The 24,099-nt window shown below is 41.4% G+C and overlaps 1 protein-coding gene across 1 annotated transcript in view; it reads left to right on the forward strand.

Moving 5' to 3' along the window:
* mxd4 (MAX dimerization protein 4) overlaps positions 1–23,787 on the forward strand; it is a 68,277-nt gene extending 44,490 nt beyond the window's left edge. The window contains exons 4-6 of the mRNA XM_061984048.1: positions 11,903–12,017; positions 19,831–19,993; positions 23,131–23,787. Coding sequence (XP_061840032.1) covers positions 11,903–12,017; positions 19,831–19,993; positions 23,131–23,327 — 475 coding nt within the window. The 3' untranslated portion in view covers positions 23,328–23,787. The remainder of the gene's footprint in view (positions 1–11,902; positions 12,018–19,830; positions 19,994–23,130) is intronic.
* The last annotated feature ends 312 nt before the right edge of the window (positions 23,788–24,099 follow it).

A 24,099-nucleotide genomic window follows, 5' to 3' on the forward strand; every position in this document is an offset into this window, starting at 1 on the left:
ATGGGCCCGTTGCATTTTGTGGCTTTTAATGCCTCACAATCAAACACTTTTATGTTAAAATACTGAACAGATGTTTATTGGGATAAGGTGTTTGATTGTGAGGCATTAAAAGCCCCAAAATGCAACGGGTCCATCAGACCCACAAACGCTGGCTGAGTGACAACAATATGAACATTGCACAAGGGTTAATATAAAGTTAAAAGGTAAAGTACCTCTGATAGTCACACACACACTAGGTGTGGTGAAATTACCCTCTGCATTTGACCCATCCCCTTTTTCCACCCCCTGGGAGGTGAGGGGAGCAGTAAGCAGCAGCGGCGCTCGGGAATCATTTTGGTGATATAACCCCCAATTCCAACCCTTGATGCTGAGTGCCAAGCAGGGAGGTAATGGGTTCCCATTTTTTTCTATAGTCTTTGGTATGACTCAGTTGGGGTTTGAACTCATGACCTACCGATCTCAGGGCGGATACTCTAACCACAAGGCCACTGAGCAGGCTCAGCCGCTAAGCCGCATCAACTTAATTTTTGGACCAATTCTATACAAGCTGCACACCAGGGTTGCGAAATATAGACGATATATGGAATGGATAATTCCATTCCATATTGAATGGAATTATCAGTATCAGTATGTGTATGACTAATACTGCCCCTATAACTACTTGGTATTGGATCGATACCCAAATTTTGAGTATTGCCCAAATCTAATGTACAGTATCTAAACAACAAAAAGAAGAATAGGTGCTTATTATATTTTAACAGAAGTGTATATACAAACATCTTACAACAGAATATAACCAGGTATCAACAGTCAAAAAGTCAACAATAGATTAATAATAGTTTTGGGAAAGTAATACAACCTAAAATTACGTAATATGTTACTACATATGTCATCAGCTAAATTAAAAGCCTTTGTAACCTGTTTATATTATCATTTAAATGCAAAAAGTATATATTGTGATATTTATCATTACCCCAGGAGGCTGTAATATAGATTGCAGTATAGATTTTAGGCCATTTCACCTTACCCAACTGCACATAACCTGCAGGTTTTGAAACAATATGTAAATATGTACACAGGCACTTGTATTTATTCACAGTTTTTACAAACCTGTAGCCTCCCGGAGAAGTCATTGAGCGCTGCCTTCATCCTCTTTAATTATAGTTGCATATTACTTACAGATATAAAGTCTCCCAGGCGGAAGGAAGCCTGTTAGAAAGTTTCCACTAACAATGTGTCTGGATCATTCCATTTACTGTGTCATGAGCTGAACGTAATACGTTTTTGTACTGTTATCACTAGATTCGTTGATTCGGGCTTATATCATATTGGATTCTTTTTCGATATCAAACAATTCTAAGTTGCACCGGTACCACCCCTAAGTACAGCATAACCTGCATTTGTCTATAAAGCTAGAGTATCGTGTTTGGCCATATCATTTTTTAGGCGATCCCTCCAACATTGATTCTTTGACATGCAGGAAAACATGGAGAATCGACTGCCGTTAAACAAAAAGTGGAGATCAATGCTTTTCATTGGTCTTATTCTCGTAATAAACAGAGGAAGAAAGAGCACAGAATACTAGAGCCTCCATTGTTGTCCTCGGGGCTCTATGGTCCCATAGCTGACACAGGGTTTGCCATCCTGCCTGCACAAGCTAGATAAGAGATTCAAAACGTGACGACCTAAATTAAACTGTACCACTCGTTGTAAACAGTGTCATACGTGCTAAAATTGTATTTTCGTGTTCTTGAACCGCCGCGGCATGGATTTGTTTCTCTCTGAATCTGATAGGAAACACTGGAATGGGGGTCTTTATGACTGTTGACCTTCATTTAGCAGGATTGGCCGTGTGCCAGTCAAGCCACTCATTCCTGTGCATTTGGGTTGAGGAATTTGCCGGGCTGCAGCCCCCCTCATTAAGAAGTACAGTGAGCGAGCGAGTGAGTGAGGGTCTGTTGTTTGCACTGGCCCGTCCTTCGCACAACCTGTGGCCCCTTTGTGTGCCCGTAGGTTGTGCTCCCAAGCGTTGTCGAAAGAGTCTCCAGAACAGCGTCACATTGACTTCCATTGTGCATGTTTGGAATTTGCAGGTTGCTGTTGATTTGTTCTAAGGCCCAAACTTGTGAGAACGTACCCGCGTAACCTTGGAGCATAAGTCAGCAGTTTAAAGAGCTCGTTTCAGTTTCCTCAGCATGCAGTTCTCTTCCCCCCCCCACCTTTTTCTGCTTTGTTTTTGTTTTGCGAGGAAGGCCAGAGATCAGACACAAATCCTCCCGTGGTACTCTGCACGTGAGAGTGGTCAGGTGGTTGCCTACTGCAGACGTGACTCCACGGCAAATCCAATTGCAGTCAACCAGGCAGGGACATAACATTTGTTCTGTTTTGAAGTTATAGCAAATATTTGTTTCCCGTCATTTTCAAGCATATCAAAACACACTAAAACAACAAAGAATGAGGCCATGTCTACACTAAGTCGTTTAACCCCTTAAACTAATAATTATTTAGCCTAAGCACCGTTTCAGCCACACTAAACCAGCGTTTAAGGTTCCCCTACTCGAACAATTTTTACACGGCTAAGTGAGCCGTGTATTTCTTGAATCTCCGGCACTTAGCTTTATATGGACTCATTGATCGTTTACAAAGTGAGTTCGGAGAGGAAGTGACGCCAGAAAGACCACGCCCACACAAGAAGTGAAGCCAGAAAGAACGCGCCATAGCCATTTTCATAATAAAGTGGTTTCGTAGCTCGGAGCTAACCACTGGAAATATGAAGGTGAGTCATCCAGACATGCCCGTGTTTCTCCTTCTTCTACATGTACAGGCGCTTGTGGAAATCACACATGAATACCTTAAGAGAAAGCGATTGCAGCTATTTGGGATACAACACTTCTCAGACGGCAAGAGAACTTTCCAATGTCCGGCGGCCGGGTCAGCTGTGATGCTACTTAGCGAAAAACTTTGTCCATTTGTGGAAATAGAGACAACGAGAATGCAAGCTCCCGGGGATGTGATAAAAAAGGTAGTATGTGCTTTGTATTACCTGGCCGTCGAGGAAAACGGCGAATGCATTTGGACTGTCAAAGCAGACTGTATCAGTTATTGTCCGCCATGTATGTCGCGGACTCAACGTCTCGGTCTAGAGCAATGGTTCTTAACCTGGGTTTGATCGAACCCTAGGGGTTCGGTGAGTCGGCCTCAGGGGTTCGGCAGAGGTCAAGACACACCCGACTCATCGTGTAAATAAAAACTTCTCCCTATCGGCGTATTACGGATACGGCAACAGCAGAAGTCAGACTGATTTGCAGGTGTGTAATTTGTTGTGAGTTTATGCACTGTGTTGGTTTTGTTCTTTGAACAAGGTGATGTTCATGCACGGTTCATTTGTGCACCAGTAAAAAAAAACATGGCAACACTTTAGTATGGGGAACATATTCACCATTAATTAGTTGCTTATTAACATGCAAATTAGTAACATATTGGCTCTTAACTAGTCATTATTAAGTACTTATTAATGCCTTATTCGGCATGGCCTTATTATAACCCTAACCCTCTAACCCTGACCATAACCCTAACCAAATAACTCTAAATTAAGTCTTTGTTATTTAGAATATGTTCCCCATACTAAAGTGTTACCAAAAACATATAACTTTGTTTTGAATTTGAAAAAAAAAAAACATTTTATTTTTCACTAAAGAAGGGTTCGGTGAATGCGCATATGAAACTGGTGGGGTTCGGTACCTCCAACAAGGTTAAGAACCACTGGTCTAGAGCAGTGGTTCTCAACCTTTTTTCAGTGATGTACCCCCTGTGAACATTTTTTTAATTCAAGTACCCCCCTAATCAGAGCAAAGCATTTTTGGTTGAAAAAAAGAGATAAAGATGTAAAATACAGCACTATGTCATCAGTTTCTGATTTATTAAATTGTATAACAGTGCAAAATATTGCTCATTTGTAGTGGTCTTTCTTGAACTATTTGGAAAAAAAGATATAAAAATAACTAAAAACTTGTTGAAAAATAAACAAGTGATTCAATTATAAATAAAGATTTCTACACATAGAAGTAATCATCAACTTAAAGTGCCCTCTTTGGGGATTGTAATAGAGATCCATCTGGATTGATGAACTTAATTCTAAACATTTCTTCACAAAAAAAGAAATCTTTAACATCAATATTTATGGAACATGTCCACAAAAAATCTAGCTGTCAACACTGAATATTGCATTGTTGCATTGTAATGAATGGAATAGCCTACTTGATTAGATGTTCAGTTTATGAACTTACATTCATATTTTGTTGAAGAATTATTCAATAAATATATTTATAAAGGATTTTTGAATTGTTGCTATTTTTAGAATATTAAAAAAAAATCTCACGTACCCCTTGGCATACCTTTAAGTACCCCCAGGGGTAGTATATAAAGTCACCAAAAACGAATGGACAATGAAGGTGAAGGCAAAAGAGTGAGGAGTGTCCTGACCAGATATCTAAGTCCCTAGTTTCATTGATGTAAAATGTTCTTTATCACATTGTTTACGTATCTAATAAAGATTTGATTAATGTATGATGTCTCACTACAATAGGGCCCCACAGCACACTGGATTCCAGTTAATTGAAATACCACCACACTGGATATTGTTCAGATAAGTTACATTTAAGAATTTGCACACAAAGCAACACTGGAGTTGACTATGACGGTGGCATTGTTGTGTGTGGACACGGATAAGGTCAGGTGTGATTTACCCTGGATAACCTTATCCGGCTTAGTGTAAACGGGGCCTGAAAGATTAGCTGGCCTTTTAAAAACGTGTGAAGTATGTGAAAGCATGACTCCGCCCACAGTCACCATGACCATGACACCAAAAACAAAGAGAATCCAGAGCAGAAGACAGACAGATTGGAGAACGCGATGCGATTTAGAACTTAGCACCCTGTCTGCTTCCAACCTTGTGGTGCCACACTTTGCACGGATGTTTGATCTGATAAACATAGCGTGACCAGGGCTTGACTTGGGAATAACAAACATGAGGATGGGGGGAGGGGGGAGGGTTCACATCTCGTTCCAAATTAGCTGTGCACTTTTGAAAGAAAAACCAGTGAGTGCGTCTCTCAGCAGGGGAACACGTGCTGCAGGGAGAGAGCTGTCAGGGACGCCAAACCCCCCCCCCTGCCGCCAGCCCGCACCCCACCAGCTTTGACCAGGTTCTGTCTGAGAGATATGCATCGGATGCATTGAAGCTTTTCTCCGACAGAATCACAAAGGAACGAGAGAAAATTAAATGTCTCGTGCTTGACAGAGGTTCTGCCCAGACATGTTTAAAAGTCAGGATGCAGAAATAACAACATGTAACCAACAGTGGGTGTAGGCTAGGAAATCTACACTAAGACACACCAGAGAACTACACCAAAGGGTCTAATTTTTGGACTCAAATATAAGGTATTAATGTTTCAAATTAAAATTTATTGTAAAACAGTGACCACACTTTCCACATTCCAATCTTGTAACATCGCAAACTTGTGTATGTATGCAATATCAATGGGGTATATTATGGAAGTAGAATTGTCTCACATCAACTTATATATATATCAATATGATATTAATTTATATGCATATATTAATAAATATACAAATACAAATGTGATATACAAATAAATAAATAATTTGTATAAATAAACGCGTATTTGTAAATATGTTTTTGAGATTTGAAAATATATACAAATAAAATGTATAAATATAAAAATGTGACATACAAATAAATCTAGAATTTTAATAAATAAACGTGTATTTGTAAATATAATTTTTGAGATTTGAATATGAATATGCTTGATTTTGTATTTTTATTTGTATTGAATTTGCATATGTGGATCGCTTTTTTGTTTTTGTGTCGATGAGACATTCCTACCACAAACCAGATGCACAAATACATGTACCCTACACACTCCCCTGAACAACCAGCAAACTAGCTTAAGAAAAGACCCCAATATTTGCACACAAATGCAATTTTATTGTCAGAAAGTCATCCAGGAACGTTTTTTAAACATTTTTCTTGAATGCCTGTCATTTATTTGCTCAAAACTTGGTAACAGTTTTATCTAAAGTTCTTTCAGGATGTATTTTGGCGTGTTAGCCAAAATACAAGTTAGCCAGCGAGCACATCACTCTCCGTACTAATTTTTGTACTGACATATGCATTGATCTGATTACTGACTGTATAGCTGTTAAGGTAAAAGACCGTGTGCGGTCAAAATAAATTGCATGATTAATATAAGGCAGGGGTCCCCAAACTACGGCCCGCGGAACGTTTCCAGCCCGCCAGCTTTCAAAATCCGGCCCGCGGGAAGTCCCAAGTTAAGTTTTTAATTATTCTTTTTAATCCGTCCTTGCTCACCCATTCATCAATCCATTTTCTACTGCTTGTTACTCTTGGGGTCTCTTATTGTCTAAAAATGCATTTTCCCATCGATAATGTGACATCATCGTGCTCGGAATATATATATATGTATATATACATTTTTTTAACCCAATGCGGCCCCCGAGTCAAAAAGTTCGGGGACCCTTGATTTGAGTCTCCATCCGAATTCTCCCTCTTACCCTTTCCCCCTTCGTCTTACCCTCCCCCTTGGCCCTTAGCACCTTGTGCCATGGCGACATGTTGAAAATACGCTCCTAGAAATTCAGACGTCGCTCGAGTCTTGCTACGTCATCCACCCTCGCCATTTGCCGGCAGTGACGTTTCCAAAATATGCAAGTGCTGGCGCATCAGCTAACAATGTGTAAAATGTGTTTCATTGAGGGAAGTAATTATACAGTAGGGAAGGTATTCATATGGCCCCATTGCTGGGTGGATCTCGCGTGGGGGTCTAGGGGGGTTAATCATTTTGCAATGCGGTCTGCTGAAAATGATTGAAAGAGCCACTCTACATAGAAACTGACGCTGTGGTCAAAGTTGGAATTGCCAAAAAACACATTTTAAGATATTCAACACTCTACTGCCATCTATCGGCTAAAGTGGATAGCCGATACATAGCGCTTTACATAGTGAAACCCATTATCTAAGTCAGTGTTCTTCAACCTTTTTGGAGCCAAGGCACATATTTTTCATTGAAAAAATCCTGAGGCACACCACTAGCAGAAAACATTAAAAAAAATTAACTCAGCAGCCGATATTGACAGTAAAAAGTCGTTCTCGCAATTGTTGGATATAAATTCAAACCATAACCAACCATGCATCACTATAGCTCGTCTCAAAGTAGGCGTACTGTCACGACCTGTCACATCACGCCGTGACTTATTTTGAGTTTTTTGGTGTTTTCTTGTGTGTAGTGTTAGTTCTTGTCTTGCGCTCCTAATTTGTTGTTGATTGTAATGTACGGATGTACTTTGTGGACGCCGTCTGCCGCTCCACACGCTGTAAGTCTTTGCTGTCGTCCAGCATTCTGTTTTTGTTTACTTTGCAGCCAGTTCAGTTTTAGTTTTGTTTTGCCTAGCCATCCCTAAGCTTCAATGCCTTTTCTTAGCGGAACTCGCCTTTTGTTTATTTTTTGTTTAAGCATTAGATACCTTCTTACCTGCACTGTGCCTTCCGCTGTCGTCTGCATATTGTGATCACGACAAACCATGTTCCCGACAGCCACAAAGCAATTAGCTACCTGCTGCCACCTACTGATATGGAAGAGTACTACACGGTCGGTTACTCTGCCGACTTCTTGACAGCACAGACACTCAACAACGGCACATTATTTGCGGATTATAATTACTTGTTCGCAAAAAATATTTTTAACCCAAATAGGTAAAATTACATAATCTCCCGCGGCACACCAGACTGTATCTCACGGTACACTAGTGTGCCGCGGCACAGTGGTTGAAAAACACTGATCTAAGTTCTATTTAAACCAGTGTGAGTGGCACTGAGAGCAGGTAGGTTAAGTATCTCGCTTAGGGTCACAACGGCAGTGACTTGGATGGCGGAAGCCAGGATCGAACCTGGAATTTTCAAGATGCTGGCACGGCTGCTCTACCAACCGAGCCACGCCGCTCCAAAGAAAGATGCCATCCCGGTACTTTGTGTCCTGACTTTTGGAATTATCAGGAGAATCTCAGGGTCCACGAAGGTTCAAAGGGTAAAAGCAAATCTGAAAGATAAGAAGGCTCAATACCATGAAAAAACATTTATAAACCATAAGAAGAATCTTAAAATCGGTCCTGAAACACACAGAGAGCCAATGCACTGATTATAAAACTGGTGTAATGTGGGCCCGCATTCTAGTCTTCACCAGGACACGTGCAGCTTAGTCCAAAAAATGATTAGTGCAATCATTTTTTTGTGTTTAATCTCATGAGTTAACTTGTTAATTTAGTTCAAAGTGATTTCAGGGCTCCATCTGTGCACATTTGTAGTCTCTGCATACCAGCTAAATGATGTGGTTGAGACACAGGTGAGCAGTGAGTGAGTAAGTCATCAGAAAAATGGCAATTTTCTCGGAGAGAAAAGTGTGTAGTCAGGCAGAGTATGCAAGGCAACGCCTTGTTTTTGTTTTTCATTACAAGAGAGGCAGGGGGAAGTGGGGTGCAAGAATCCTGCCCATTGGCTCAAATTACCCTTTGGATGATGTGTATGGAACGCTGCCTGGTGCAGCTGAGCACACTGCACTCAAAGAGCCCTTTTTTCAAATAGAGAGAAAGTCATCCGCTCGCTCGGACCCCGCTCCCTTGCAAAAAAAAAAAAAGAAGCAGACCCCCGGCTCTTTCCTGCTTGCGTCCCCTGGCTGTGGCCCAAGTGCTTCATGTGGCTGTGACTGGGGCAGGTTGGAGGTGGAGCCCCAGCCCATGTCCTCTGAAGACACTTGTTTTCCAATGGGACAAGGGTGTGTTGGTGTTGGCAGAGCGCAGCGAAGAGGATGGGTGGGTGGTTTGGGGGGCTTTGCAAATGCCCCTTGGGAGAACAAGAAATAAAAGAAGCAGAGAACTTTCACACGCCCTTCATGGCGAACGGCAAATGCACCTGTGGAGAGGTGAAGACCGTTTAAGAGGATCATTTCCTTGAATCTTTGACAAAATCAAAACAACTTTAACTGACTTGGACCGAATATGGAAGTATTAAGTCCCTGACCCTTTGCTCGTGACCTCAGAATGGAACAAGCCGGGCTTCAGAAAAGGTCTGGCTGACAACGCCCTTCCTGAAGACGAAACAGGAAAAAGGCCGTGCTTGTTTCGAGAGGGTCTTGTTGTGCCCCCGCCGCCGTGGCAAGCTCAGCCATATGCGGCCCCTCCTACCGAGCTTCATCTCCCTGATTAGGTTTATTGTAGTTGCAGCGATGGCCGAGGAGACCGTCCATTGTTGGGAGTTTGTTTACCGTTCAGATGGAGTTAGCCAAAGGAACGAGAGATTGGGGACGGGGGGGTTATTCTGAACAAAGACATGGTTCATGGACAAGCTTGACTAATGGAGGACTGAAAGGCCCTCATGAACAAATTTGAATGGACTAAGGATGGACAGGGAGGTTATCCGCTGATAAAAACGTGAATAAAAGCAGCCTTTTGAGTTATATGGAATATACAAACAAAGACAGGACTTTGCTCTGCGGAGAGGCTTTGCCGTCACTATCACCGTATTAAACCTGCACATGTGCATCTACAGAAATGTTTACTTGTGTTCAGGGTCATTAGCTCGAGGCGACGGGGACGTGGGGGGGGGGTTGTCTTGGCAGGAACGCGAGGTTTTCTGAGGCAGCAGTTTGTGTATCTAATTCAGCCAAGACGATAGGAAACTTCCCATGGTTGTCATTTTGGTCCACAATGACTTTTGCTCCTGGATGCTGCATGTAGATTCTCCCAATAGAGTTACTTGAACTTCTGACTGCTCAACAGCTATGATGTTTTCACACTAGCCTCCACGTAGTCTGTTTTGAAACAGTGTGTGGTTTTTTGGTTGTTTTTTTTTACATTTAACCACAGTAATCAAGCAGATGACACCACCGATTGACCAGTCATGTATTTGGTGCCGCAAGAATGCAGTCATTGTCACCTGATAGGAGCATGATTTGTTTAAGATGTCCACTTTATAGTGAAATCAGATATTTGCTGGTGTACTGCAGCCTACATAGTACAATGTAAAAAGTCAGTGGATTTTACAGTATAGTTGTCACGACGTGGACTATGGTGTGGTTTGTTTTCCCGGAATGCAAAGGAATTGGATCGGACATGGGGTGAAGGTAAAGACATGTTTAATCTATTACTATAAAAAGGTACTAACGAAAAGCGCGCACAAGGCGGAGAACAAACTTGGCTAAGGAAACAAAAACTAGCACAAAGGCAGAACTGTGGACATAAATAACACTTACTGTTACATGAAAAAGACAAACTCACTTGGCATGGCATGGAACTATAGCATGGAACGCGTAATCATAGGAATAACAGGGGTAACAAAGGTAATGTCGCCAGGTCAACTGCCTGGCAACTACAAGCTTAAATAATATGTCATGATTGACAACAGGTGTGTGAGTCAAAACAAATCAGGTGCGTGAGTCCAAATGAATCAGGTGAAAACGAATGGGTTGCCATGGTGACAAAACAATGGAGCGTAAACAGAAACTAAAGGAGTCCAAAAACCAAACAGAACATAGCCAAACAAAACATGATCAAAAGACATGACAACTCAGAATAGTTTTACCGTAAAAATACCAGTGGTACTGTTTTTCGATTTACAGTAATTTGGTGTAAAAACCACAGAATTACAATACGGTAAAATTCTGGCGACCAAGATGCCGTTTTTTACTGTAAAATCAGGAGATGTTCCGATGAGAGTTTTGTTATGCCGATGCTGATTCCAATTATCCATGGGTGAAATCTATCACAAGTAAAATGTTCTATTTATTTATGGTTAGTGCTATCTTCATATACTATATCAACACAGTATTTAAATGAATGACTTACTTTCTAGATTAGATACAATATTTTGAGAAAAAGAAAGTATACAATAGCTAAACAAAAGTCAAAACTACTATTGTAAACCTTTTGGTTTTTGCCCTCTAAGTCCTCCTGTGTCTAGGGAATGATTCCCCGATTTGATATACACTTTTAAAAGTTTACTAAGCACTTATTTCTTGGTGTTTTTTGAGCTGATTTAGCAGTTAGCTTTGCTATTATTGCATGCTCCTATTTCTCTCAGTGCGTAACATGTTTAGCCTCGTCCTCCAATGATGATACTTGGTAATGAAACTGAAGATACCAAGAACTGAACTTCATTTCCCGTAACGGAGATGAATATTATAAGCATTGCGTCTTCACACTGTGTGTGGAGATACTTAATTACATTGCTAGCCGCTAATCAACTGGGGGACTAAAAATAAATACAGTGTCAGCCAGAGGGGATCAACTTTTGTGATCTGCATTAAAAGGCATCGATTTGCATTGGCGATCATGCCATTTTCACGAATATTGGCCGATATTGATCGGTGGCCGATTGATCGACATAACTCTGTAAAATCTACAGATTATTTATTTAATTATTTTTACTGTCTAGGTTGTCCACGTCATTTTTTAAGTTACCAACAAATATATCAGTTTTGCTTCGTTTGCTGCACTTGGTTTCTTGGACTTTTTGCTTTGTGATAATGAACGTACCTAGGGAACAAGACCAAGTTTACAAACCCATCAACTGAGTGACACCAGAAAAAATAAACCATAGTTGTAACAGTACCTTAAAGTGGTTCAGAAGTACAAGTGTAGGTACATGCATTTTAAGGACAAGCATGCATCTTCATGTCGTCATGCAGTAGTGACTCCCCCTTTCCCCGGAAATGTTTTTCTTCCCAAGAACATTGAGTCCTAAAGGTCACGACTTCGCACTTATCCTGCTACTCGATATTTGCTGACTCACCCTTCGCCTGTGTGCTTGCAGACGTGCCAAACTACGGCTGTACTTGGAGCAGCTGAAGAAGCTGGTGCCTTTGGGTCCAGACAGCACTAGACACACCACACTGAGCTTGCTGAAAAGGGCCAAGATGCTCATCAAGGTACGATAAGGGTGTGGGGAAAAAAGCGACACTTTCTTTCTATGGTCAAAACATTTTGGGTGTACCTAAAATCCTTATGTGAGACAATGACAAACGTCTCTCCATTCCTGACCGCTTTGACAATGCAGGTTAATGGGCATTCTACTGTTTCTACCATAAAGCACTCTCAAAAATAACATAAAAAAAAACGCCATCAGCGCTTCATTTACATGCCGTGACCTGCATATTAACCAAGCTATAGTGACTTTGTTATTGAATGATCTAACACTAGGGAATTACTTTTCTGGCTTAGTGACACAGCGCCACCATGCTCACAGTGCCTCAGGCTACCACCGAGAGCCAAGAGGTAATGCTACCTCCTGGAGTTGACGCTACTGCTGCCACTGCTGCATCGCCTTTGAATTTAGAAAAGTTAGAATATGTGAAATTCCCCACACTGCCAGCGAAAAATCCATACCAACTGAATTTGTGGATACTGGCTCTCAACTGTAGACCAGTCGAAAATGCTTGGAGGAGGCAGCAGGATGCTTGTTTCATCCCAGCATTTTTTATCTGAGGATTGAGAATTATGCTGAATTGACCAGCTAAACGGGGAGCACCATTATTGTGCTGAAAGATTAGGGATGATGTTTGATAAGAAATTATCGAGTTTGAGCCTATTATCGAATCCTCTTATCGAATCGATTCCTTATCGATTCTCTTATCGAATCCAGATGGGTTGTTGTATATGGAAAAAAACACAGAATATTTGGTTTAACAAAAGCTCACTTTTATTTTATAATAAAAAAATAAAATTAAATAAATAGATAAATATTGACTGTTGTTACCCCCCCTAAAAAATAAAATAAAAAAAATAAATATTGACTGTTGTTACCCAACATATATTAAGTGGGATTTTTCAGAAAAACAAATATATACAGTAACACAAAAACAACCTGTCTCTGTGATCACTATAGGTGTATAAATGATAATATAGTGTTAAATAAAATCAGTCCATTGGGCACAAAACTGAAAATAATACAGTTCTCCAAAAAGTGCACTTCTGCTGCTATTGGAACATCCTTCTGGGGTCCATCAGTGTGGCCTCCTCCAGGAATGACTCCACGACACCTTCCTCTAACCTTCAGGTTATGCACGGCCTGAACATGTTTCATCATGCTTGTTGTACTTCCCCCCTTACATGAGAGCGAAGCCTGGCAATAATTGCAGATAGCCGTTTCCTCATCGTATTTTTTTGTAAAATGAAGCCATGCCTTGAGGCGTTTTTTCCGGTCCATTATTGTTTCTGCTTCTGTATCTGCCGCCTAATGACTGAGCTACGTAATTTCCTGGGACGTGCCACAGGGCATTTCCTGTGGGACGGGATTCGTTCCCAGGGATTCGAATAAAGAACCAACTCTTTTTCTTTACTATAATGGCCTCGATAACGGGAACCGGTTCTCAAAAAGGGATTCGAGTCCATGGAATCAGTTATTTTCTTATCAAAAGGTTCTTTTCTTATCGAACAACCGGGAGAACCGGTTTCGAACATCATCCCTATGAAAGATACAACCATCCCACGAGTCGCTATCCCAGTGACAGCGGACATTGTAAGTGACTGTTTTTTGTTCTTACTTTGTTGATGGAACGTTTAGCATTTAGAACGGGTGTTACATGATGGCGTAGGCCTTGTTCACACTGCAGGTCAATTCCGATTTTTTTGCCCATATGTGACCTGTATCGGATATTTTCATGTCAGTGTGAACAGTGCAATTCAGAATTTTTCATATCCGACCAAGGCCTCTGTCGTAGGTGGAAATAATGGGAATATATATGCGATGCGTCCTCAATGTGAACGCTTCCGCGCTCAGGTCGCGTTCACCCGACCAGAACGTCATTAAAAAGGTTACAAAATAAATAGTTGACAGCAAAGCAGAGAACAGGTGAAAATAAAATGTTTAAGGAACTCACGCAAAAGTTCCACCACTTCTGTCTCTGCCTGCAGAAGACCCATCCATCCATCCATTTTCTATCGCTTATTCCCTTCGGGATCGCGGGGGGCGCTTGAGCCTATCTCAGCTACAATCGGGCGGAAGGCGGGGTACACCCTGGACAAGTCGTCCCCTCATCGCAGGGCCAACACAGATAGACAGACAACATTCACACTCACATTCACACACTAGGGACAATTTAGTGTTGCCAATCAACCTATCCCCAGGTGCATGTCTTTGGAAGTGGGAGGAAGCTGGAGTCAGGGGCGCCGAAAAGGGGGGGTAAAGGAGACGGATTCTAGGGGCCCATGATGGAGGGGGGCCCAGAGAGGCCCCTAATGATGATGAAATTATAATACAGAAAAAATAATGACACTGTGTTGGGGGCCCTGTAAAAATTATTTTCATGGGGCCCAAAATCCCTAGCGGCGCCCCTGGCTGGAGTGAAGACATTGGGGCAAAATATCCCATAAAACTGCAATACTTCCTTCCTAATTTTCAACGCACAATACATTGGTTCAGAAAATGTTGACATTGATTGCACAAAATCCTTGAAATTGCCACAAATGTACCAGTGCTAAGATCGACTAGAGTGGGAAGCCTTGATGTGGCACACACTTCCGTAATCACTGCAGTGTGTGCCACGTCATGACATCATGTCCGCATGCGGGTCAGATTGCATTCACATTAAAAATCCCTTTTTTTTTTTGTAACTTGTAAGGCCAATAAAAAAATCGGATTTGACAAAAAAATCCAGATTGGACATCCGGCCCTGCAGTGTGAACGTAGCCTTAATGTTAAACTGTAGCTTGATCTGCTTAGCACCCAGCTTGTAAAACCTGTTGTTCATCCTCTGTATATTCAGGCTCAAAAAGATAAGTTTATGGATCATCTTTTATCACAAAATAGTCGTCGTCGACTTACATAAAGTCTGCCATGTTTAGTGGAATCAAACACAAAAAATGCTCTACATGCTGTTGTTGTTGTTCACGGAAGTAGCATTTGTTGCAATCAATGCGCTTTGTGAATAAGTTACAATAATGGGGGTTTTTTTGGAATCATTTATAATTGATGTTGTTTTAAAGGGCTTTGAAGGCTACAAACGGCAACTCCCATTTGCTGCATTTTTCAAGCGTTTTTTTAGCGTCTTTAAAATCCCCCAAAAAAGACATATGTGTTCTTGTCTCTCATAATAATTGTGAACGATAGGTAAAATTCCAAAACACGTGCTGTTCCCCTCTAAAATGACCAAAATCCCGTAGGTATTACATGTTAACATGAATGCTACATAGCTACGACATGTAGAGTAGCTGAGGTTGTATTTTTGCGTTATCCTTAACTTAAAACTTGAGTGATAACCCTAACCCTAATGACCTGATAAGACCTGAGAAGTTGGAAAGAGAAAGAGATGATACAGTCTTATCTGCTGACAGATGCTACCTGGGGGTTGTTTGCGCACACTGCAGCTAGTCCTGGATAGTCTCACTCCTTAATGCTTCAGTCATATGCAGGCAAAAATACAACCTTACTCTCTATATATAAATAGTTGTTTGAGGTTGTTGGGTGTTTTTGTAGGGCTTTATGGGCAGAATTGCTTGCTAACAGTTTTTCTTACTGTTTAGATTGTGGATGATGGGCAAAAAATGTGCAGTTTTCCTTTAATCAATGATTTAGACCAGTGGTTCTTAACCTGGGTTCGATCGAACCCTAGGGGTTTGGTGAGTCGGGCTCAGGGGTTCGGCGGAGGTCAAGACACACCCGACTCATCGTGTAAATAAAAACTTCTCCCTATCGGCGTATTACGGATACGGCAACAGCAGAAGTCACACTGATTTGCAGGTGTGTAATTTGTTGTGAGTTTATGCACTGTGTTAGATTTGTTGTTTGAACAAGGCTTATTAACATGCAAATTAGTAACATATTGGCTCTTAACTAGTCATTATTAAGTGCTTATTATAACCCTAACCCTCTAACCCTGGCCCTAACAGTCTAACCCTAACCCTAACCAAATAACTCTAAATTAAGTCTTTGTTACTTAGAATATGTTCCCCTAGTGTCCAAAACACTCTAAATTAAGTCTTTGTTAGTTATGTTCCCCATACTAAAGTGTTACCAAAAACATATAACTTTGTCTTGAATTTGAAAAAAAAACATAATTTTATTTTTCACTAAAGAAGGGTTCGGTGAATGCGCAACTGGTGGGGTTCGGTACCTCCAACAAGTTTAAGAACCACTGATTTAGACGTAGGTTGGGTGAACCCATTCCTTCCCTATCATTGGGTATGATGTTTTTTTTGGTATGTGTTGTTTTGTGAAAAATGTGTCATGGTCTGACATAATTAAGGCTGCTGTCACTGTAAGTAGCTTTGTGCAAAAGAATAATACCCTAAGACCCCCATACTCAGTTAGGAAGAGTGATGGCTGCATTATACTTTGAGTTGTATGTCTTTAGTCTGCAGGATTTAATCTGTTGCAAGGACCATTGTTTTGTTTTTTGTTGAAGCTGGAATCACACTTTTCCCATCATTCTGTTTACCAGCAGTGAGTTACCATGTGGTCGTCGTCACGCTTCATTCAAAGTTTATTGTGCGTGCCGTCTCTGCTCAGAAGTCACATCCTGGTTATTGTCGCAAAAATCCCCTGGCCTGAAAAGTACGAGACTTCTCTTTCACTCACCACTGGAAACGTTCAAATACAAACAAGATCCATTCCCACACGGAGTCAAATCATAGTTTATTTACGCCTGGTCATTTGGGCCACTTCCTTATTGAAATGTCGAAACCTGTACTTTCTTTTCTTACTTGGCTGGGTTGACCTGAAAATCAAACCGGTTTGATCAAGTTTCAGTTTTAGTCAGTGCACATGCATGTTTTGAGTAGTTACTACAAAAATAGACCTCATATTTGTCACATTATCTGTCACCATCCTAAATTAGGGATATTTAACGAAGTTTTGGGGGGAACACAGTTACAGAAAGCTAAGGACAGGGGGGCCGGACTTCCCGCCACTATTTGTCTTATTTTGTATATTCCGGAGAACCAGCATCCTCTACCTCTATGTTGGTTTATTTACAGGAGCGCTCTGTTGTTTTTAAGGACCTTTTGCAAAAAAACAAGTCAGAGTATCTTTATGACAGCATTTTATCTGCTGCTGCAAATATGTGTGTCTCTCTCAAGTTATTTTTTTAACTAAACACCAAGACCCAGAATAAAACCTTGAGGGAACAGCACTAGTATAACTAAAGAAGTTGAACAAATTACTAATGACTGCATCTGAAGTAAACATGCCACAGGAACGCCTCAGTTATCTTAGTCAGTGTTTTTCAACCACCGCGGGAAATTATGCAACTTCACCTAATTAGTCCCCAAAAAATTTTTTGCAAATCAATAATTAGAATCTGCAAATAATGTGCCGTTGCTTAGTGTCTGTGCTCGGTAGAACTCGGCAGGGTAACCACGTAATACTCCATGTCAGTAGGTGGCAGCAGGTAGTTAATTGCTTTGTAAAAGTCGGAATGTGTCGGTTGAGACGAGGATGGTTTGTTGTGATACCAGTATGCAGAGCACAGCGGGAGGCAGGGTGCAGGTAAAAAGGTATGTAATGCTTAAACCAAAAATTAACAAAAGGGAAAGGAAAAGGCAATGGCTATGCAAAACAAAAGTTAAACTGAACTGGCTACAAAGTAAACAGAAACAGAATGCTGGACGACAGCAAAAACTTACGGTGTCCACAAAGTACATCCGTACATGACATGACAATCAACAATGTCCACACAAAAAAGGATAGCAACAACTTAAATAGCCTTGCTTGCTAACACAAAGCAGGTGCGGGAAATAGCGCTCAATGGAAGCATACTTGCCAACCCTTCCGGATTTTCCGGGAGACTCCCGAAATTCAGCGCCTCTCTCGAAAACCTCCCGGGACAATTTCTCTCCCGAAAATCTCCTCAAATTCAGGCGGACCTGAGTGACGTGTCGACAGCCTGTTTTCACGTCCGCTTTCCCACAATATAAACAGCGTGCCTGCCCAATCACGTTACAACTGTAGAATGATCGAGGGCGAGTTCTTGGTTTCTTATGTGGGTTTATTGTTAGGCAGTTTCATTAACGTCCTCCCAGCGCGGTAACAACACACAACAACAGCAGTCACGTTTTCGTCTACCGTAAAGCAGTTCGTCTGCAGTAAACAGCAATGTTGTGACACTCTTAAACAGGACAATACTGCCATCTACTGTACATGCATATGTGACAATAACATCTAGGGCTTTTAGAGAGAGCAGTGCACAACTGCGCACACAACATGGAGACGAAGCAGAATGTATCATCAGAGAGGGTGTTCAGCATGGTTAGAAAAATAGTGACAGAGAATAGAACAAGGATGGACAATTCAACCCTTAACTCAACAATGAGTAGATGAGTGTTATGTGTGTGTTTATATGTGTAAATAAATGAACACTGAAATTCAAGTATGTCTCTTATATATATATATATATATATATATATATATATATATATATATATATATATATATATATATATATATATATATATATATATACAGTAATAATAAAGTAAATATATATATATATATATATATATATATATATATATATATATATATATATATATATATATATATATATATATATATATAGCTAGGATTCACTGAAAGTCAAGTATTTCTCATATATATATATATATATGAAATACTTGACTTGGTAAATTCTAGCTGTAAATATACTCCTCCCCTCTTAACCACGCCCCTCCCCCCCCCACCCCCACCCCCACCTCCCGAAATCGGAGGTCTTAAGGTTGGCAAGTATGAATGGAAGACATGAAACTGTTACAGGAAAACACCAACAATTTTAACTGTAAAATTCAATAAAATATATTTGCATAAGGAAAACACCAACAAAACAGGAAGGGCCACCAAAAAAACAGCGCAAGACAAGAACTAAAGCGCAGGAAAACACCAACAAACTCAAAATACGGCACGACGACCTGCTGGAGTATCATTTTTTTAACGTTTTCTGCTGGTGGTGTGCCTCCGTATTTTTCAATGGAAAAAAATGGGCCTTGCCTCAAAAAAGGTTGAAAAACACTGATCTAAGTCACAAGTTTGGCCTCAGTATTCTCTGTTTGTTAGCAAGGCTGAAATGTCAATGCAAGGATCTGCCAATGTGTTTACAGTGGTCCAAGGTCCTCTATACCAGTGGTCCCCAACCACAGGGCCGTGGCCCGGTACCGGTCCGTGGAACGATTGGTACCGGGCCACACAAGAAATTAAAAAAATAAAATAAAATAAAAATAAAAATTGTTTTTTTTAATTAAATCAACATAAAAAACACAAGATACGCTTACAATTAGTGCACCAACCCAAAAAACCTCCCTCCCCCATTTACACTCATTCACACAAAAGGGTTCTTTCTGTTATTAATATTTCTGGTTCCTACATCATTATATATCAATATAGATCAATACAGTCTGTAGGGATACAGTCCGTAAGCACACATGATTGTATTTTTTTATGAAAAAAAATAAATAATAAAAATATAAAAACACCCCCGGTCCGCAGTTACAAAAAGGTTGAGGACCACTGCTCTATACAACAGGAACACTGTAGTGTTTTTAGGAATTTAATGCAAATTATGGTGTCATTCGCCCACACCTCCATGAATAGCCCTGTCCTAAACTGAGTTTACCAGTTTGTGGAGAGAGTAGCAGACATGCCATCAGCTTTGTTTTGGTTGATGTCACCTTCCATACATGATTTCTATCTTTTTGCATTTTTTGTTTGGATCCGACACATTTTGATGGCCTGCTTTTGTGTGTGTTGTTGTGCAGAAGCTGGAGGAGCAAGACAAAAAGGCTTTAAACACGAAGGAGCAGCTGCAAAGAGAGCACCGCTACCTCAAACGCCGCCTCGAGCAGCTCTCGGTGTCAGGAAGCGTGGAGCGCATCCGCACCGACAGCATGGGCTCCACCATCTCCACCGACTCTGAACAAGGTAGGCTGACTCAGGCTGCGTTTTCAGATATCTGCCAGCGTGACAGCTGACTGGAGTGCTCATCCGACCGAAATGAGCTGCGCCCGATGGCCTCCCCATATGTCGGTCAGGCCTTGACGCCATCACTGTTCGCTCCAACTCTTTGCTGTCCGCTGACCTCTAACCTCTTGACATCGCAGTGATCTTATTGACTTGATGATTATCCTCAGCCTGGTCCTCAGGTGATGGCACTGGTCTAGAGGTTAACACCTCACACACTGTGTAATGAAATCTGGCTTTACTCTTAAGCTACTTGCTGCAGGAGATTTTTTACTGGCATTTTGCAGGTGGTAACGTCTTTAGGATTGTTCCTTTAAAAAACAGCTGGGACCCGCCTTGGCACACAACTTTGACGATTTTTTACAGCGTCAGTGTAAAGTCAAGTTAGTCCTAAGGTTGGAAGTGAAGAAGTAAGGGCTGCAGCTAACGATTATTTTAATAGTCGATTAGTCAAGGATTATCTTAACGATTAACCGACTAATCGGATGATAAAGCGTACACACATTTAATGACTCAAATTTTTCCATCGACTTCAAAATGCATCTTAAGTTATTTTAGGCATGTGCTTACAAACTACAAAGAAGACTAATTCATTCATAAATAGTTATTTATACTGTAACTGTGCTGCTCATTCAGATGTTAAAAAATTAAAATGACTATTAAAATGTTGTCCATTTAAAAAGAAAGGAAAAGCAAATTGCAAAAAAAAAAATTGCCTTGTAACGTTTTTAAAAAAAACAGTTAAAATAGCAGCAATGAAAACAAACAACAAAATTTAACTTCCTCAATAAAAAAAGCCTTTAGTGGTGTTTAAAAAGCTGCACACTGATATATTGACTATTGATTAACTATTGGCAGTGGAGATGTCCGATAATGGCTTTTTTGCCGATATCCGCTATTCCGATATTGTCCAACTCTTAATTACCGATTCCGATATCAACCGATGCCGATATATACAGTCGTGAAATTAACACATTATTATGCCTAATTTTGTTGTGATGCCCCGCTGGATGCATTAAACAATGTAACAAGGTTTTCCAAAATAAATCAACTCAAGTTATGGGGAAAAAAAATGCCAACATGGCACTGCCATATTTATTATTGAAGTCACAAAGTACTTTTTTTTTTTTTAACATGCCTCAAAACAGCAGCTTGGAGTTTGGGACATGCTCTCTCAGGGAGAGCATGAGAAGGTTGAGGTGGGGAGGGGGGGGGGTAGATGGTAGCGGGGGGTGTATATTGTAGCGTCCCGGAAGATTTAGTGCTGCAAGGGGTTTTGGGTATTTGTTTTTGTTGTATTCATGTTGTGTTACGGTGCGGATGTTCTCCCGAAATGTGTTTGTCATTCTTGTTTGGTGCGAGTTCACAGTGTGGCGCATATTTGTAACAGTGTTAAAGTTGTTTATACGGCCACCCTCAGTGTGACCTGTATGGCTGTTGACCAAGTATGAATTGCATTCACTTGTGTGTGTGAAAAGCTGTAGATATTATGTGATTGGGCCGGCACGCAAAGGCAGTGCCTTTAAGGTTTATTGGCGCTCTGTACTTCTCCCTACGTCCGTGTACCACTCCGTACAGCGGCGTTTTAAAAAGTCATAAATGTAACTTTTTGAAACCGATACCGATAATTTCCGATGTTACATTTTAAAGCATTTATCGGCCGATAACATCGGCAGTCCAATATTATCGGACATCTCTAATTGGCAGTTTTAGCACTCTAATAGACTCAATGTGTAGAATTGTATCATTGATTAAAGGGGAACATTATCACCAGACCTATGTAAGCGTCAATATATACCTTGATGTTGCAGAAAAAAGACCATATATTTTTTTAACCGATTTCCGAACTCTAAATGGGTGAATTTTGGCGAATTAAACGCCTTTCTAATATTCGCTCTCGGAGCGATGACGTCACAACGTGGCGTCACATCGGGAAGCAATCCGCCATTTTCTCAAACACCGAGTCAAATCAGCTCTGTTATTTTCCGTTTTTTCGACTGTTTTCCGTACCTTGGAGACATCATGCCTCGTCGGTGTGTTGTCGGAGGGTGTAACAACACGAACAGAGACGGATTCAAGTTGCACCAGTGGCCCAAAGATGCGAAAGTGGCAAGAAATTGGACGTTTGTTCCGCACACTTTACCGACGAAAGCTATGCTACGACAGAGATGGCAAGAATGTGTGGATATCCTGCGACACTCAAAGCAGATGCATTTCCAACGATAAAGTCAAAGAAATCTGCCGCCAAACCCCCATTGAATCTGCCGGAGTGTGTGAGCAATTCAGGGACAAAGGACCCCGGTAGCACGGCAAGCAATGGCGGCAGTTTGTTCCCGCAGACGAGCGAGCTATCGACCCTAGCTTACCTGGCCTGCTGACATCAACTCCAAAACTGGACAGATCAGCTTTCAGGAAAAGAGCGCGGATGAGGGTATGTCTACAGAATATATTAATTGATGAAAATTGGGCTGTCTGCACTCTCAAAGTGCATGTTGTTGCCAAATGTATTTCATATGCTGTAAACCTAGTTCATAGTTGTTAGTTTCCTTTAATGCCAAACAAACACATACCAATCGTTGTTTAGAAGGCGATCGCCGAATTCGTCCTCGCTTTCTCCCGTGTCGCTGGCTGTCGTGTCGTTTTCGTTGTTTTCGCTTGCATACGGTTCAAACCGATATGGCTCAATAGCTTCAGTTTCTTCTTCAATTTCGTTTCCTCCACACTACAACCATCCGTTTCAATACATTCGTAATCTGTTGAATCGCTTAAGCCGCTGAAATCCGAGTCTGAATCCGAACTAATGTCGCTATAGCTTGCTGTTCTATCCGCCATGTTTGTTTGTGTTGGCTTCACTATGTGACGTCACAGGAAAATGGACGGGTGTGTATATAACGATGGTTAAAATCAGGCACTTTGAAGCTTTTTTTAGGGATATTGCGTGATGGGTAAAGTTTGGAAAAAAACTTCGAAAAATATAATAAGTCACTGGGAACTGATTTTTAATGGTTTTAACAATTCTGAAATTGTGATAATATTCCCCTTTAATTCTTGGTCACTGTTTGGACCAAATTTAAGTTTCCATTTCTTTCTTTTCGCAGAGGTGGATATCGAAGGTATGGATTTAACCCCTGGCGAGGCAGACAGCGTGGGCAGCATCAGCGACCCTGAGGTAGAAGAAGAGGAGGAGGAGGAGGAGGAGGAGGAAGAGGAGGACCACTACAGCCTCCAGAGCAGCTCCAGCGACACCAGCTACACGGCCTCACATTCCCACAGACTGCAGCCACACCACTGTTAGACCCCCATGGCCAGATGAACCCGCTTCTTCACTCGCCCACACCCGGACCACCGCCGTAGCCACCGTGACTGTTCGCAGTCTCCAGCGCCACCCTACATCGGAGCAGTCCACAAAGGCGGTGCCGCAGAAAACCGTTTTGCTGAAACGCCACTCAAGCCTTTCTTTCATACATCCCTTCCTTATTCCACTGACCCTACCTCACCCTGTTGTATCCTGTCCGAACACGCCCCTTTCTGTCACGCCCTGCCCCGCCCTACAAATCCAACCTTCCCCCTTAAGCCGGCGGAGCTGCAGGCTCTGGGAGAGCAGTGGGGGACTTCTGTGGTGAGATGGATAGCTTTATCTTGTTAATCAGGACCTGGGAGTGTGTGCGTGTGTGTGTGTGTGTGTGTGTGTGTGTGTGTGTGTGTGTGTGTGTGTGTGTGTGTGTGTGTGTGTGTGTGTGTGTGTGTGTGTGTGTGTGTGTGTGTGTAAAAAAAAAATGTCACCTAGTTCCCAACAGGTTTAAAAACAGCATAACAAAATCTGCATGTCTGGCCCATGAGGCAATAACACGCAGACTAGGCTAGAAAATATGCAAATAACCCGTCTTTGCTTCTGTTGTAGACGACTTCAGGACCTCAAAGTACAAGCCGACTTGAGGCAATAAGTCACACCGGCGTGAGAAGATCAATACTGTTCCCACGCTGGAACCCAGGAAACGTTTCGCTCTGAACCAGAGAGAAGGGGAACCAGTTAGCCTGGTTTTGCCAAAGAAAACACAAAACACGAG

Source organism: Nerophis lumbriciformis, linkage group LG25 (genome assembly GCF_033978685.3).
Source record: "Nerophis lumbriciformis linkage group LG25, RoL_Nlum_v2.1, whole genome shotgun sequence".
In the NCBI taxonomy this organism is placed as follows: Eukaryota; Metazoa; Chordata; class Actinopteri; order Syngnathiformes; family Syngnathidae; genus Nerophis; species Nerophis lumbriciformis.